The sequence below is a fragment of the Sander vitreus genome, chromosome 4, assembly GCF_031162955.1.
Source record: "Sander vitreus isolate 19-12246 chromosome 4, sanVit1, whole genome shotgun sequence".
NCBI classification, from domain to species: domain Eukaryota; kingdom Metazoa; phylum Chordata; class Actinopteri; order Perciformes; family Percidae; genus Sander; species Sander vitreus.
Genome location: NC_135858.1, coordinates 32,075,881 through 32,092,115, shown reverse-complemented (window position 1 = coordinate 32,092,115; position 16,235 = coordinate 32,075,881). Strand labels below are relative to the sequence as shown.

The 16,235-nt window shown below is 40.1% G+C and overlaps 2 protein-coding genes across 7 annotated transcripts in view; one reads left to right on the top strand and one right to left on the bottom strand.

The window, feature by feature from the left end:
- LOC144517309 (casein kinase II subunit alpha) overlaps positions 1 to 3,875 on the top strand; it is a 26,955-nt gene extending 23,080 nt beyond the window's left edge. For 2 of the 3 annotated variants that reach the window (XM_078249363.1, XM_078249362.1), the window contains exon 13: positions 2,427 to 3,875. In XM_078249363.1, coding sequence (XP_078105489.1) covers positions 2,427 to 2,545 — 119 coding nt within the window. In that variant the 3' untranslated portion in view covers positions 2,546 to 3,875. The remainder of the gene's footprint in view (positions 1 to 2,426) is intronic. The other variant, XM_078249364.1, reaches the window with a different exon arrangement.
- A 47-nt stretch (positions 3,876 to 3,922) lies between these two features.
- Positions 3,923 to 14,853, bottom strand: slc2a10 (solute carrier family 2 member 10). Of its 4 annotated transcripts, none has more exons than XR_013501917.1 (7): positions 14,707 to 14,853; positions 11,822 to 11,897; positions 9,234 to 10,532; positions 8,853 to 8,975; positions 6,953 to 7,088; positions 6,709 to 6,858; positions 3,923 to 4,745 (listed from the first exon to the last, which is right to left on the bottom strand). XR_013501917.1 is itself a non-coding variant. In XM_078249360.1 (6 exons), exons 2-6 carry the CDS (start codon positions 11,823 to 11,825, stop codon positions 6,762 to 6,764), a joined length of 1,659 nt encoding a protein of 552 aa, XP_078105486.1. In that variant the 5' UTR covers positions 11,826 to 11,897; positions 14,707 to 14,853; the 3' UTR covers positions 6,354 to 6,761. The 4 variants fall into 4 exon arrangements, 2 of the variants coding, with proteins under 2 accessions (XP_078105486.1, XP_078105487.1); XR_013501916.1 differs by lacking the exon at positions 3,923 to 4,745 and adding an exon at positions 6,354 to 6,625; XM_078249360.1 differs by lacking the exon at positions 3,923 to 4,745 and having other exon boundaries at positions 6,354 to 6,858.
- Positions 14,854 to 16,235: the final 1,382 nt, after the last annotated feature.

The following is a 16,235-nucleotide window of genomic DNA, read 5'->3' as shown; positions in this document are numbered from 1 at the left end:
CTTTCAGACAGGTTGCTCACGTCACATTTACGTTGTCTCTCAGTTGGAGGCTGCGCAGTAACGCTCAGCCATCACCGGAAAAGTGCTTCTAATATCCTTCACTGGTCTCCGTCCAGAGCAACGGGATCTGTTGGTCCAGTTTATATACTGTCTATGATTTTGTAATTGGTCTTCATGGCATGTGTCACAAGCAGCGTCAGCCCGGTGTGCGACAGTAATAATCATCCGTGCAGAAACACCGCGAGCGATACAACATTGGTAACATTAATTAAACGAAGCTTCAAGGCAAATCATTTTGCATTGAGGATTTTTAGTAATCGAATTATTCAGGTTACTCAAGGAATCGTTTCAGCCCTAGCACAGACACACACACCAACAACAGGAGGGGGAGGGCCCGCAATACTCTACGCTGCACATTGGCAGCCAAAGGGATTTCTGAACTGCACTTTCTGTCCGCGACGACTCATAAAAAACAGCTCATACCGCAGGAACGATATAATGGACATTTTTTTGTGGTTTTGAACCGTGACTTTTTTTTATACAGTGGTATACCTTTAAAACCCGAGAACCGGCCCGTGCCTATTCTAAAGACAATATGTCATGATACATTTCAGTTTTCTTAAAAGAATGCACATGTCAGTCTGACATTTATTTAATTTGTAAAGAAGTACATAACATGTATTTTCTCCATTTTCTGCTTTCGGTCTGTTTTGCTGGAAACGGATGTAGTCCTTGTCAGTTTTGGGCAAGTTACTTTTAAAAAGTAATTAGTTACTAGTTCTTCCAAAAAGAAACTAAATTAGTTCAGTCAATTATGAAAGTAACTAGTTACTTCAGAAAGTAACTATTGTGTTACTTTCAAGTACATTTTTAAATGCTCAAATGTGACTCCACCTACCCCTCTTTAATGGAACTTAAAATACATGTGCATGCTCAATTTATTTATAAATCTAAATATTATAATGAAATGGTCACTTAATACAATACATTATTAATAGAGATGCACCGACAGACGGTGACCGGAATTGGCCGGTTTTCACGTGCTCGGCCATGACCGGCGACCGGCAGGTCAGTCTGACATATGCCGATTTCATTTCAATGCTACAATTAACTGACAACATAAGTTATACGAGTTACAGTTCTCAAGGACGCACGCACACGGACGTGACAGCACAGTCTTTCCCCCATTGGATGTGAAAAGAAGGAAATGGTTCTAACATTGCACTTTTAGATGTGTGTGAATTTTCCACACCAGGAGAAATTTATATAGTTCTATTTTATAGTGATCCATTATCTGTTAAAAAATGTTATATGCAAAATGTTCTATTAAAGAAAAGAGAGAAAATAAATATTTGTGTGTGCTGTAAAGTGGTTAGAAAAAATGAAAATCGGTATTGGCTAAAATCCGTATCAGCTGACCTAACTCAATGAAAATCGGAATCGGTCTAGAAAGTTGTAATCGGTGCATCTCGAATTATTAACAAATGATGTACACACATCTAAACTATTTTGCTGTGGGACAAAGTGAGACTAGCCTCCAATCAAGGTAGGTGATAGAGCGAGGGAGAGGTGAGAGAGTGACGGCGATTAGCTTTCGAGCGAGTACCGCCTCTAGAGTCATATAGTAAGAGAAACAAAGTGTCTCCCCTGTTCTTTCTGACCACGGTGGAAAATCTGTAGCAGGAAAAGTTAACCCTCTCCTTGATTTCATAACGCCATACATGTGTGTCTCTCTCTCGTTGACTGACTCGCTTGAGTTGTTCTTGTGTGTCCGACTATGCGTGCTTTCGAACACCCGCCCAACTCTACTTCTGATTGGCTTACCGTGACATTTTACGCAACCTCAGCCAATCGTCAGCATTTATGCGCTTGCATCGTGCACTGCCCATTAACCAAGGAAGGACAGTAAAAAAAAGTCTTTGCCTCTCGGCTCAGACTCAGAGATCTAGTTGGTCTGATGGAAAAAAAACTGCTTCAAATATAGCAACGCGCCGCATTTTTTGGCAGTAAAGTTAACGGCATTATTAAGATGGGAAGCGTAATCAATTAGATTACTCGTTACTGAAAAAAAGTAACGCCGTTATTCCATCACTGGTCATTGTTGGCGGTACCGTATAAGCAGAACATATTTAGGTGAGTCATTGATTAATGAAAAGAATCGATTTTAAAAATTGTATGAAAAAGATCACGATGCCTACATGACTCAATGTTTTTTTCCACCCCTAATTCAGGCAGCCAGTCTGCAGTTCTGTATTTATCAGATGACGTGACTTTAACTAGGTCAGATAGTCTGTTTAGGTCAATTTTTGATGAATAGCAAGAAAGATGGTGTGCTGAACTAGGGCCACACCATCTTTTGCACGTTTGTTTGGTGACTGAACAAAGTATTGGTTTTCTAACCGTCGCTCTGGCTGTCCTTCCCTCAGGTATCTCTGCCTTGCCAGCCTCCACTGCCCTGGGCCCTTTCACTGGCTCGCCGGTCCTCTCTGCCTCCACCAACGTCCTGAGCACCCCGGTGGCAGCTGCTGTCGGCGCCCCGCAGTGATACCCCACCCAAATCCACACTCACCCCCTTCTCTCCAGGCTCTCCAACACCACCTAGCAGAGGGGAGGGGGGTTACTAACCTTCTGGCTGAAGGAAGCCGTTGTCTAAGAAAAGAACGATGTTTTTCCGTTCCTTTTCCTCCTCAAATGAACTTGTTAACCTGACGTCTGAAATGAATGTTCTGTGTTATTGAAATATACAGGTATTCCTTTCATTTTCCCACAAGCCGTAGTCAATACAAAGGGTTGCGTGTCTGTGTGGCGAGTCTGAGACAGAGTGTCATCAACGGCTGATTCGGGGACTCAACAACCCGTCCTGTGTGTTTTAGTTTGCACTGTGAAGGCAGTGGTCAAAAAGTACATCAGCAGAAGGCAAAAAAATGTTGGCCATCAGGACCAAACGGAGCACATCCTGTATAGTTTACTAATGCAGCATCGTCAAAAACAAGACCTGATGACACACCCCAGGTGAGTCTCAACACCCTCCAGATCATAGCATTTTGGAAGTGTTTGGTGCTGTTCAGTGCTCCAGGTGTATGTGAACACAATGACACTTCAACACTTTGAGTAGTTTTGGCTTGCCTTTCTTACCAAACCAGATCACCAGTCTTCTTTTGATATGCGGCTCTCCGGCACATCATATTAAACACTTTTGTATTGAAATGTTCTAGACTACTGGATAAGGTTCATCAACATCAAGTGGTTTGACTCTAGTGTTGTACTACGATCTCTTGAGAAGCCAGGTAAGGTTCATTCAGGTTCTCAAAGAAATGGTTTCTCAAATGTGCTGCTTTCCAGTTCCTTGAATTACTTCAAGACATAACCAAAGTTTCCTCAGTTGGTTGGAAGAAGACTCTGACCAAACCTAGTCTTGTTTTGTGGGAGTAGCTAATGGAGATACTGTAATGCAGGTTGACAATGTGGGTTCTAGTAAATAAGATGACAACATGATACAATAAGCTGCAGGTGACTGAAGTGCTGTAAGTCAAGCTAAGATCTGTTATGAGTAGTGACATGGGTAAGCGTTGTGACAAGACAGTTTACTGGCTTTCACAAACATGTTGAGGGAAATATTGGAGTTGAATAGCACTTCAAGGGTAGAGTTTTCCCCAGTGTTTTAGTTTGAAAGTGTACGTTTTAGATCCGGCTGTACATAAGCATCTTTTCTTTCTTTTATTTCAAAACCTGAAAATAAATCTGAACGTGTACATTGACCTGAGAACGGAGCAGTTTGAGTCCCTACATCGCTGTATATATTTTTATGTCCTTATGTAGAAGACTAGTATTTGAAAATATTTGTGTAAATAAACACGTGTTTTATTTATCAGGAACATCTGTCTGTCATGTTCATACAGACCACTCTTCTTACATATACAAGGCATCAAGGTATGGATTTTTATAACAATACTGCTACAATTTACAGTATAAGTTAAAGGTTTTTCCAAGTGTTTGAATGCATTATTTATAATGCCAAATGTACATTAAGAGTTAATAGTTACTGTAATTCTTCCGTCTGTCGATATACTGGCTGTGTAGTTATCCCTTTCTAATGTGACACTAACAGACTGGTCAGAATCCACAGTCCCTGTTATGTGCACTGCTAATATGAGGCTCCAGCAATCTTGAGTTTGGCAAATCCAAAGTGGATGGTACAAAATCACTTCTGTGTTTAAAGAACATAACAAGGACTGTAGATTTTGTCCACAATTTTACATTGGAGTCAAAATAGGGAGGTATTATTTTGTGGCCAGTATGGACAGGAAGACTAATTACAAAGACCAATAACTTTAAATGTACATACAGTATGGACAAGTTGGTAATGCATTATGCAAGATGAGTACAGAGGACTGATGGAGAGCTTCATCACATGGGGCAAAAACAATCAACGGAAGCTCAATATCACCAAGGTGGTGGGTTACCAGAGGAACAACAGGCCCCCTGTCCTGTTTATCATCCAGGGAGAGGAAGTGGAGAGGGTGAACTCGTAGAACAAAAAAAAACTGGACTGGTTCCACAACACTGATGCCCTCTTCAGGAAAGGCCAGAGCAGACTGTTCGTGAGTAGACTCGGATCCTTCAGTTTGTGCAACAGGCTTCTGAAGCTCTTCTATCACTGTAGTAGCCAGTGTGCTGGGGAGGTGGCATCAAGGCCAGGTCTGATTGAGCTGGAACTGGACAGCCTGGAGTCAGTGGCACACGAGCTGTTGGCAGATGGGCAGCTCATTTAGCAACTGGATCATCCCAACCAGGTCTAAAACTAAGCACTCCTTTGTACCTGCTGCTATCCACACACACACATTTTAACAACTTCAAAAGTCCACTTGAACGGAACAATTTACAGGGACATAAATATTATAGATGCAATTAAATACAAATACTGTACAAAACCATGCACTGGTATACAGCAGTTCTTCATAATATTAAAGATATCACACTTGGGTGTGGCTCAGGTGGTAAGAGCGGTTGCCTACTGATCAGAAGGTTGGTGGTTCTATCCTCTGTTCAAGACACTGAACCCTGAAGTGGTGTGCCATCGGAGTGTGTGTGTGTATATGTTTACCTGATGAAGTACCTTGTATGGCAGCCTCGGCCACAGTATATGCGTGTGAATGGTTACTGTACTTTGTAAGATATATTTATTAAGACTAGAAAAGCGTTATACAACTACACTCCATTTACATCCCTCTGTTCTCATGGGTATAAGTTACAGCGCCTTCGCCATACTTGGCGGCTGCTTATGATAGATAGAGCACAGTACTTTGCTAGCCGTTTAGTTCTCTTTTTGGGCATCCCAAGCTGATGAAGCCCTTTTACAACCAGCCTGTGTGTGTTTCCTAAACTGCCAAATATGAAAACAACACACACACACACACACTGTTGGACTGCTGGATTATTTACCTAATATGTATACCTTGCTATATATGTTGATATATTGTTATATTTTATACTTTATTTATATTATACTACACTTACTATATTACACGCTAGAGCTGCAAAGCTTAATTAGTTATCAACTATTAAATTAATCAGCAACTATTTTGAAAATCTGAGTAATTTATTTTTATGAAAGAAGTAAAAATTGTGTGATTGCAGCTTGTTAAATGTGAATATTTTCTAGTCTTCACTCTGTGAGAGTAAACTGAATATCTTTTGAGTTGTGGACAACAAGACATTTTGTCGTCATCTTGGGCTTTGGGAAACACTGATCCACATTTTTCACCATATTATGAAATTTTATAGACCAAACAACTAATATATTAATTGAGAAAATAACAGATTAATTGACTGAAAATTATTATTAGCCTACTACATGTACTGTATTTTACTATATGATACCCATACTATACTGTTTTTATACTTTGATATCTGATACTTATTCTATTCCATCCTATGTTATGTTGCTGTAAAGGAGAACTGGTTGTTTTCTGGTGCTCTCTGCAAAATATAAAAAAATATTCTAACTGTGGCCGGGTTGGATCAGTGGGTAGAGCAGGCGCACATATATTTAGAGGTTTATGCCTCAACGCAGAGGTCCAGGGTTCAACTCCAACCTGTGACAATTTCCTGCATGTCTTCCCCACCCCTCTCTCCCCTTTCTCACCTGTCCTGTCCATTAAAGGTGGAAAAGCCCCCAAAAAATAATCTTTTAAAAAAAAATAATAATAATACTCTAACTATAGTCTATAGTTCTGTGTGCACAGTACTTCATGGGAACTTGGAAGCAACAGCAAATGTTTTCCCTGGCGTCCCCTAACAGCTCACTATGGCCATGCTAAGAACAAGCAATACTGTCAAGGGCTCAAGGTTCAGAGATCATTCAAAACTCTTTGTAGTTTTACTTTTTTTATTAATTTTATTGCTGAAGGAGACCCAAACTAGAGTGGTCAAATGATCAGACAAATTCACAGGTAATAGTGTAAACTGAATTGGTAGTAAGCAAAAAATGTAAATGAACACATCCAACATGTCATTTACAATAGCTTTCAGCTTTGTGACACTGCAGTGAAGTTAAACGAGGTCTATCTATGTTGTAAACATGTTTCAATGCCAAAAAGAGCCTTGAACTTGATAGCTGGTATGACTGCAAAACAAAAAACATGATCACAAAACACAAAGATACCACACATGTATTCCAATATCAAGTGCAATGGAGAAAAAACTTACTATGAGTTTAAAACCATCATGTTTTTTTTTACGTCAGTGCCTGTCAGTATTAATCACCCTGAGGGGCTAACTTGACAGTGCACTCTTTGGTACTGTGGGGAAGTGTTTCTCCAGCTGATGATGCAACAGCACTCCTCGCTATGATTAAACCTGCAAAACAAGGCCAAGAACACACACACATCAGAGTCTCAGCATGCCACCTGACATTATTATCTGTTTTTAATCAGATAAATATAGATCCTACTTGTTTGAACGCAGCTCCTTGTCTATCTGCTCCAGAGTCTTCCCTTTGGTCTCTGGTAGCATGAAGAAGAAGAAGGCCACAGCTGCCACAGCAGCCATCCCATACAAAAGAAACATCCCAGACAGACCGATCACATCTGTTGATTAAAAACATAGTCCACTCTCTGCAGGTCATTATTTCACGTAAACTAAGTCAGGAAAAACGTGCCAGGAAATATGACCATCGTTTCATCGGAGTTTGTAGTCAGAACAGATATTAATTTATCAATGAATACAGCTATACAAAGTGATTTTATGGCAAGTATCATATTTTTATAAGATCACACAATAAGTCATGTTTGCTCTTAAATTTACTTTGAAGCAGCATTACCATTTCTTTTTTATCTTGAAGGCAGGGTTGGTAACTATTTCCAATATAACCTTTTTTAAATATAGTTTGAAATGGTCTTTACACACCGATAGCAATAAATAACTTATGGAGTTACGGAGCCCAGAGGAGATGCTACTTTCACATCTTGCTAGTTTTTCAGCATTACCAAACCTTCCTTTAAAGTGGTACACAGTGGTCCACAGAGGTGTCAAAAGTATTCACATTCATTACTCAGGTAGAAGTATAGATACTAGGGTTTAAAAAGACTTCTGTTGAAGTATCAACTCAAGTTTTTTACTCAAGTAAAAGTGTAAAAGTACTGGTTTCAAAACTAAAAGTATAAAAGTCATGTAAGGGAAAAAATAATATCAATATGCTTTGGAAACAATTAGCTTGTGGTACTTGGGTGCGCAGAGCTTGCAGCGCATTCGAAAGGAGTAGTTTTTGCATCCAACCATTTCAAAAAATTATTCCAGGTACGGCTAGGGATGTAGAAGGGTTGGCTGGTCTTCCTGGCTACCAACCTCCTCACTGGTGCTTGGTTGGGATATTTTGCTTGAGTTCTCTTGAGTCTGTGCCACGGACATCTTCGTACTAGGCTACATACGTCTGCTGTTTCCTTGCTGGAGTGTGACGTGATTTGTGTCATGTGCAGGTGCAATGGATCGCTTACAAACCAATAGGGTGTCGGAATGATATATGTTTATACTTCTCATCCAACCACAATCAAATTCACTCTATCCGGATGGCGTGATTTATCTGGATAGGTTTTTGGGTTTTTTTGGGGTGTTTTTTTGAACAATGACAAGCCGGAATGAAAACAAGCCGAACTGAAATAGGAGTAACGAGGCTATTTTTAAAATGTAAGGAGCAGAAAGTACAGATAATTGCGTGAAAATGTAAGGAGTAGAAGTAAAAAGTCAGCTGTAAAATAATTACTCCAGTAAAGTATAGAGACCAAATAATTTCTACTTAAGTAAGGTAACAAAGTATTTGTACCTCTGGTGGTCCACCCACACAGATGTTTTCCCTTCATTTGATAAGACGTCTTCCTGTGTAGGTGTGTACACACTGACATGTCTCTCCTGTTTTCAGTTTTTCCTGACATTTTAACTTATACCATACCAGAAAAAAGCTCAGCTGTAACTAATTAAATGAACAGTTCCACTTCATTGAAGTGTCTCTGTGTGCCATGCCAGTGAGTCAACAATATATCAGTCAATATATATATATATATATATATATATATATTTCCTAATAATTACTTAATAACTGAATTTTAAAATGGACTGACAAATTAACATTATTCCAATTACTGTTTCCATCTAACATATCCCATCTCACAACTCATTTGCATTCTACTTAAATACATCCTTTACAGTTTGCATTTTGCCAACAAGTTCACCATATCTTCTTAAAAGGTGATATTATCATATTAATGGAACATCATTCATTTTATTAGTTACATCTGCACTTTTCCTACTGTTACTAGTGAAAATGTGCGCTGGGTAAATGATGTATGGGAACTCACCAATACAATTCAAGAATGTGAATGTGACCAACAGGTTGGCAGCCCAGTTGAAGCAGCTGGTGAATGCGAATGCCCTTCCTCTGACAGCAGGTGGAAATATTTCACTCAGGAGAAGCCAGGTCACTGGTCAAAGACAAAAGAAATGGCTTTATTTACCAGCTCTAATAACCCGCTCAAAGTTGGATAGGGTTATTTTAAAGGCAATAAAGCTGCAGTAGGCATCTTTGCATGCAGCTCCAAAATGCTTATTAAAGTGTCTATTACACATAATAGTACATGTATTAGTTTATAGTATGGGTATTTCTATCAATCTTGCCTTGTGTAGCTTTAAATGCACAATTCGGAATAAAAATGGTTGTATCTAAACTTAAAAAAAAAAACATTTTGAGTGAATATACAAACTTGGTCCAAATCCAACGGAGTATGCACTGACGACAGCCATCATACACACAAGAATGATCCAGTTCACAACTGTGCCATGGGCGCCAGGAGGAGATGCCAGAGGAGTGTCCGGTGGTTTCTGTCTGACTTGATCAAGTACTACAGCTTGATCCTGTGTGTTGGTATTAAGGAGTCTTTGGCTCTCAGGCATGTCAAAAACTGAACAATTACCAACATTTAAATGAGGTACATCTGTTCTGTTAACGTTAAGGTCCTCAGAATTACAAGCCCTCTTAGCATTCATCAATGAATGCCTACTGAGGAGTCCAATGGTTATCAGACACAGCGCCATAACAGAGCACCCACTGATGAGCAGAGGCCTCCTGCCCACCCTGTCTGAAAACACCATGGAGGTCAGAGTAGCGATCACTTTGACTAACCCCAAGCCAACAGACGCCAGCACTGCCGAGGCATTGCTCTGAAACCCCACCGAGTGGAAGATAGTGGAGGCGTAGAGGAGAACATTGGGCTGGCCTGTGAACTGCTGAAAGAGCACCAGTCCGAGGCCAATGACAGTCCGAGTCCTCATGTTGTCTTTACGCTGGATAAGGTACATGCTGTTGAACTGAACCTTCCTTCTTTCCATGCTGGAGCTGACTTCTGAGTCATCTGCTTCTTGGTTTCCGACAGTACTTATTTGGTCTCTTTCAGTTTGAAAGCAATATTTTTGGCTTAAAGATTCCTTCGAGCTGGATGGAAGAAACCAGATAGAGACCAGCTGAATCACAGTCGGTACTATGGCTAATCCAAACATCCACTTCCACCCTCTTTTGGAGTTAGACAGGATGTAGTTCATAGCATAAGCTGCCAGGATGCCCACAGTGATTCCAGCTTCATACAGTGTTACCAGAAAGCCCCTTCGGTCCGGGGTAACCATCTCAGACACAAAGATGCAGCAGGACATGGAGGATATACACATGGCGAAGCCCAGTGTCATCCTGCCCACCACCAGTGCAGAGAAGGAGTCGATGAGCAGGACCAGGCTGCCGATTAGGATCAAGACATTGCTGAGGAGGATGGAGTTCCTGCGGCCCCGATGGTCGATCAAGCAGCCGCCCACGATGGAGGCCAGCAGAGCTCCTATCAACAAAGAGCTGACCAGAGCCTCCTGCTGGACACATGTGAGTCTGAACTCTGCTTTGAGCTGCAGCAAAGCACCTGAGATGATGCCCAACTCATAACCAAAGACGAGGCCGCCCAGACTGGACACCACACTGGCCAACAGGAGGATGGAACTACCTGGGAGGAAGGAAAACATTCAGTGGCTTACTATTTTAGAAGAGCACTCTTAACAAAAGATATACATTTACACAGCAAAATAATCTCTGTGGTGAACTTGTGAATTTTATATTAATGTTTCACCTTCATGGGGTTTTCATCAGATCGTACCACTAATGGCCAATAGATGCTGACTCCAAAAAATCAGCAGCTCTATTAACATCCATTCAAACAAAAAGAAATACAAAGTCCTTTCTTTCTTCAAGACAGCAGATTTGACTTCATATTTAAAAAGTGATTAGTTTGATTCTGGCGTAAAGCGAGGTATATATTAGAGATTGTTTGCTGTATTTACAGGAATTTCATGCTCTATTAACCTCTCCAGATAGCAGCAAGTCTATAAGTCATATCCTAAAAATATGCCTACAGGAAGCAATGGATGATGTCATAAATGCTTGAGCAGTGGTTTCCAAAATGGGTGCTGCTTCACTCTGGTGTGTCTCAGCTAAACAAATCCTATGAAGGGGTGCTGTAGTTAAACAATGTTTGGGTACCACTAAGCTAAAACCATGTTTTCTACAGTCTATAGTCTAAATGTAGACTATGTTTTTACAGGTAGATATAAATTAGCTTTACGCAATACATAATATACAATATAAGGTAAAGTCGTCGCAGTCTAGAGGTTTCCTGTGTTTTTATGAATTTAATCAAAGCTCTGTTGTGCAAAGTACATCCAATCTCAAAATGTTCTTTTACATTAGTTTACAGAATGTATCATATTCTAGTTAATTCCAAATGAATGATTCACATTCATCACTCCAACTGTTCCGCAGCTGTTTCTCACATTAACCTGAGTCTTTCATGTGCCATATCTATTGACAGAAATGCGAATGAGGCAGACGGTAGTCCACATGAAAGCTTCTGAATCTCAATACTGACAAAAGATTAACCATGCCATCAATTCCTATGAGGAAAAATTAAGCTTTGAACAGTTCCTCACTGACTGCAAACACAATGTGTAAACCTGACAGAATTAAGTTTCTTTGCACATTTGATTGATTGATTGATTTGAAAAGTTTTATGATTTTTTAAAGACTCTTGATGGTCTAAATGTAGTTTCAGAGGTTTATGCAGCTGTGACACTAAAGTAATGGTATCTGCATTGACTTTAAACAGGACACACTGGTCAGCCCTACAGGGAAACAATGTAATGCATTTGTTCCTTCCCTTGCTTTCCTTTACATCAGAGTAAAACTAAACACGGTTTAACTGCTTTACAATGGAGAATCACACATTTACATTTAACTTACTCATTGCTTCTGTCCTGTTACATTCACATTTCAGTCAGGCTGTGAAGGACTGGATTCATTTCTTGGAAGACATCCTCTGTGAAATATAAGCAAAACATAAGAAAATAATAATGGTTCGGACGATCTCCAGTTCCTGCAGTGCTGTCCTGGTCTGGCATCCACTGCCAGTCTTGTGTACTGCTAATAGACAAGATAAGGGAGCCCACAAGAGCCTGCTGCAGCCCTGTCACCATGACAACCCTTTTGATGATTGCCATGATTTCATTAGGGAGTCCACTTGAGATGGGCTCAACAAAATAAATAGCTGTGACGCATGTTAGCTTGTTTAGTCCTATATTAACACCAAATATCAGCTGATAATGACAGAGCAGTTGGGATTAGGTGGAGGAATCTACACCAGTGTGATTACAAGCACCACCTCTACAGAAATGAACTGGGAGTAGGGCTGCCCCCCGTTTTGGTCTTAGACGACTAAGATTTCTTTAGTTGATTAGTCATTTTTATGTTTTTTTCATACTGAATGACTTATTTCCTATAAGGAACTTATATTATTATCTCTGGTAAACCCAATATTTAAAGTGGTGCTTTGCATTATTCTTGTGGGGAAACTCAGTTTTACAGATCTGTCGATTAAATCAACTAATTGATTAGTCGACAAAATCGTATGAGTGTGTGGCCGGGTTAGCTCAGTTGGTAGAGCAGGTGCACATATATACAGGAGGTATATTCCTCGACGCAGAAGGTCCAGGGGTTTGAGTCCAACCTGTGACGATTTCCTGCATGTCTTCCCCCTTTCATATCTAGCTGTCCTATCCATTAAAGGCGGAAATGCCCAAAATCGTATGAGTGTTAGTGGACCAAGAATTTCCTTAATGGAGGACAGCCCTAACTGGGAGAGGGATATTTCAGAGGTCAGTCCTCATTTATAATTTTTGGTTCAGAACTGATATTTGGACAGGCACACAAAACCTCCCATCAATTGTAATTGTGAAGGTCCCTGTTAGGGTTATATGTAGCATCATAGTTCAAAATTCTGACAATTTCAACTTGAACAGAGAAACTTTACAATATTTTATCCCTATAGTGACTTTTTAGTTTCTTGGAGTTGATTTTGATAATGTTTAAAGCTCTTATTATACCTGCTGTTAACTTCCTCTGTCAACAAACCAGTGATTCATCTTCCATCAAGTTAGGTAACTCGCAAGATTAAAAAAAGCTTTGTCAAAATTAAAGCAGTAGTCTGGGATATCCCGACTTTCAGTCCTTAGTATGGTCAAGCTAAAAAAATTCTGGATCCTACATTTCCCAAAATTCAGCTAAATAGCATCATTCGTTAGATGATAAATGTCCATTCCATGTGTTTCAACCTCCATATCAAGTTTGTAACACAGGCCTTCTGTTACAAACATACAAAAAGTTTTCTCTTTTGAACTTTTTTTAAAACCAAATCTGCTTTTAAGTGTGCCAAAGTTTCCTTGAGCAAAACACTGAACCTCAAGTTGTGCCCCCAAGTTGTGCCTTGCAAGTGTGTGAATGGGTGAATGAGAGGCTAATTGTAAAGCACTTTGTCCAGTAAGGTAGAAGTGCGCTGTAAAAATGCAGTCCATTTACCATGCTGATCAGCTGATTCAGGGCGTTCTCTTTTTAGTTAAACAAACCAGAATTGGCCATGAATTCCACGAGCCAATCACAGCATGACATCCCTGCCTAAATCTGTTCTTCTCTCTGCTGCTGTCAGTTGTCATTTCAGGCAAAGCATGCAACCCTCCTCCTCCCCGTTCACCTCCAGTCATCGTCATCCATGGCACCCTTGGTCCTCCTCCAGTGGACCGCTTCCGTCAGCTCCTTTCAACGGTCCTTCACCACCACCAGTGTCAGAGACTCTATCGGGAGATATGCCTACTCATGGCTTCTCTACCCCTTATAAATGATTTAAATATCTATCTCCAAAGACTCTGTACATTTCATATTGTGCATATGTAACAAATAAACCTTTTGTATATTTGCAACTAAGTCTCTCCTGATTGAATTACTCAGAGCCCATGTGGGCTCTTCAAATTGCTTGTGTTGTCCAACCAACAAGTCAAAGAATTGATTGAGAATCAACAATATTCAGTTTAAAGTGGCATAGAACATGTGAACCATCTGTTTGACGTGTGCTTTCTAAATGACTTGAATCTATTATTAGAATGGTTGTCTGTAAAATCCATCAATCATTACAGTTTATTTAGCACTTAAAACAAGTATACAATATGCGTTATATAACTGCAGGAACTAAATCAGTACAGTGCTCATACATAAAGGAAGTGAAGAGTGTAAACTGGTTTATCCAGTGGTGGAGGAAATATTCAGATCCTTTACTCAAGCAAAATGTACTGGAGCAATGCATCATATTTTATGATCTTTTATATGTTTTGTATGGAAATTCTTAACTAGGCTAACTGTTTTCAGATAAGTGTAGTGGAGTAAGAAGTACAATATTCCCTCCAAACTGTTGTAGAGTAGAAGTAAAAAGTGCATGAAATGGAAATGCTCAAAATTGTACAGTACTTGAGTAATTGTATGGTTATATTCCACCACTGGGTCTATCTCACAACTTTCTCCTTCAGTTTCAAAGAAAACCGATCTGACCAGTGACCATGTTCTCTCCAAGCCTCGCTGTCTACAGTCCCTGACCTGCTAACAGTTTCAGTTGTGGACAATAGAGCCACTATTCATCGACTCGCACTATTTGTCCGTTGTTGTTTAACGGGACAGACAGTAGGCTAGATGCGACAGTCTGCTGCCTCGCTGTGTTTGTAACACTGTTAATGAACTCTGAAGACACTTTAATCCGCTGTGGACTAGTTCGGCTATGAGACATCCGGGAAGGGAAATGGACTCACCGTAAACAGCGGAGGGGATAATAAAGAGATGCTCCTGAAGACTTCTGGCCCTTCCCTGGAAGTCTGAGCTACGTGGCAGCCGTGTCAAGTCGTAAGAGGAAAAACTTCTTGGCGAAGTTTTGACACCAGAGGTCGACAACTGTCCAACTTTCCCAGCATATTGGGAAGGAATGTCCCGAAGAGGCTCAACATACCGCTCACAGGTTAAAGGACCAGTCAGTAGTTTTAATTTTGGACTTTGGAGCCAGATGTTCAGATTCAGGGTTTAATCCAAACCTAGTGTGGGAGATTTTTTCCCAAACAGCAGCTATTTGCACTATTTTTCGAGCCATTTATTAAAAGAATGCCAAGAAATATGTAGGCCTACATATTGGCATCATGATGCATTATGCTGCATCACTTCCTCAATATTATTATACACATGGTTTTCATCAACAAATTCAAGCAGTCAGATATTTACTATAATAGCAGGGCCGGCATGTGTGTATGTGTGGGGAGAGTGTGGTAGAGCAAGTGATGGTGATTAGTTTCAGAGCGAGTATCTGGAGGTCTCTCCTGTGCTTTCTGACCATGGTGGGAAATCTGTAGCAGGAAAAGTTAACCCTCTCCTTGATTTCATGTTGTTTATGGAGAAGGAGAACTAGGAACTGAGTAGGGGGAAATGCAACGCTACCAAGCTACGGGCAAGTGGATGTGGATCAATCCCAGTTGTTGCATCTGCGTGACCAAGATGTGTAGTTACATTTTTTGAGAGGTCCACGTCAGGCTACAACGTAGGGTCCATATATCCACTTACCTATGACCATGGCCTTGATTTACCGCAGGACCATAAATTGGTCTCATCGCACTTAACTTAAGGATTTAAGTGTATCTGACACAACACCTCATAGACTATGCCACTATGCCACCAAAGAATGCCGTAAACATGTTCTTTGTAAATCGTTACAATCATTGCCTGAAAGAACCAAGCAGGCCTGCCTTGTTGCACAATCCAAATTTTCTTCTTCAAAACTTGCCATTTACAGCGTGTAGCTTGCTAGCTAGAAGTTTGTTGTTGCATGTTCCCGAGAGAACGGAGTTAGACAACGGCAGCACACATCACCGGCGATTATCCTTCTATCCAGACTAGCATGACATGGTTGTTGGTTGGATTCCTTAGGTCGTCTAGTTTTCTTTACTCTAGCTTTAAAACAGAGCCTGCTAATTGAAATTTTTTGTTGGATTTTCATTTTTACTCAAATTAGCCTATAATGCAATTGTGGAAGTACATTTTTATTTTCAAGTTTACATTATCATTTAAATAATAGAAGGGAGCGAGAGTTTATATACATATATGTATGTAGATGTAGAGATGGTTAAGGGTCAGTGTATCTTTTGGTCATTCTATTTTCCTTTCATAAACAGGTATTAAAAAACAAAAAAGAATAGTTGTACAAAATTTGAAAATTGAAATAGAAAGCGTTTTTTTCCTTTTCATGGTCAAAAGGGAATGAGAGAAATTTAAAATATGCTTTGATTTTGATTTTCTT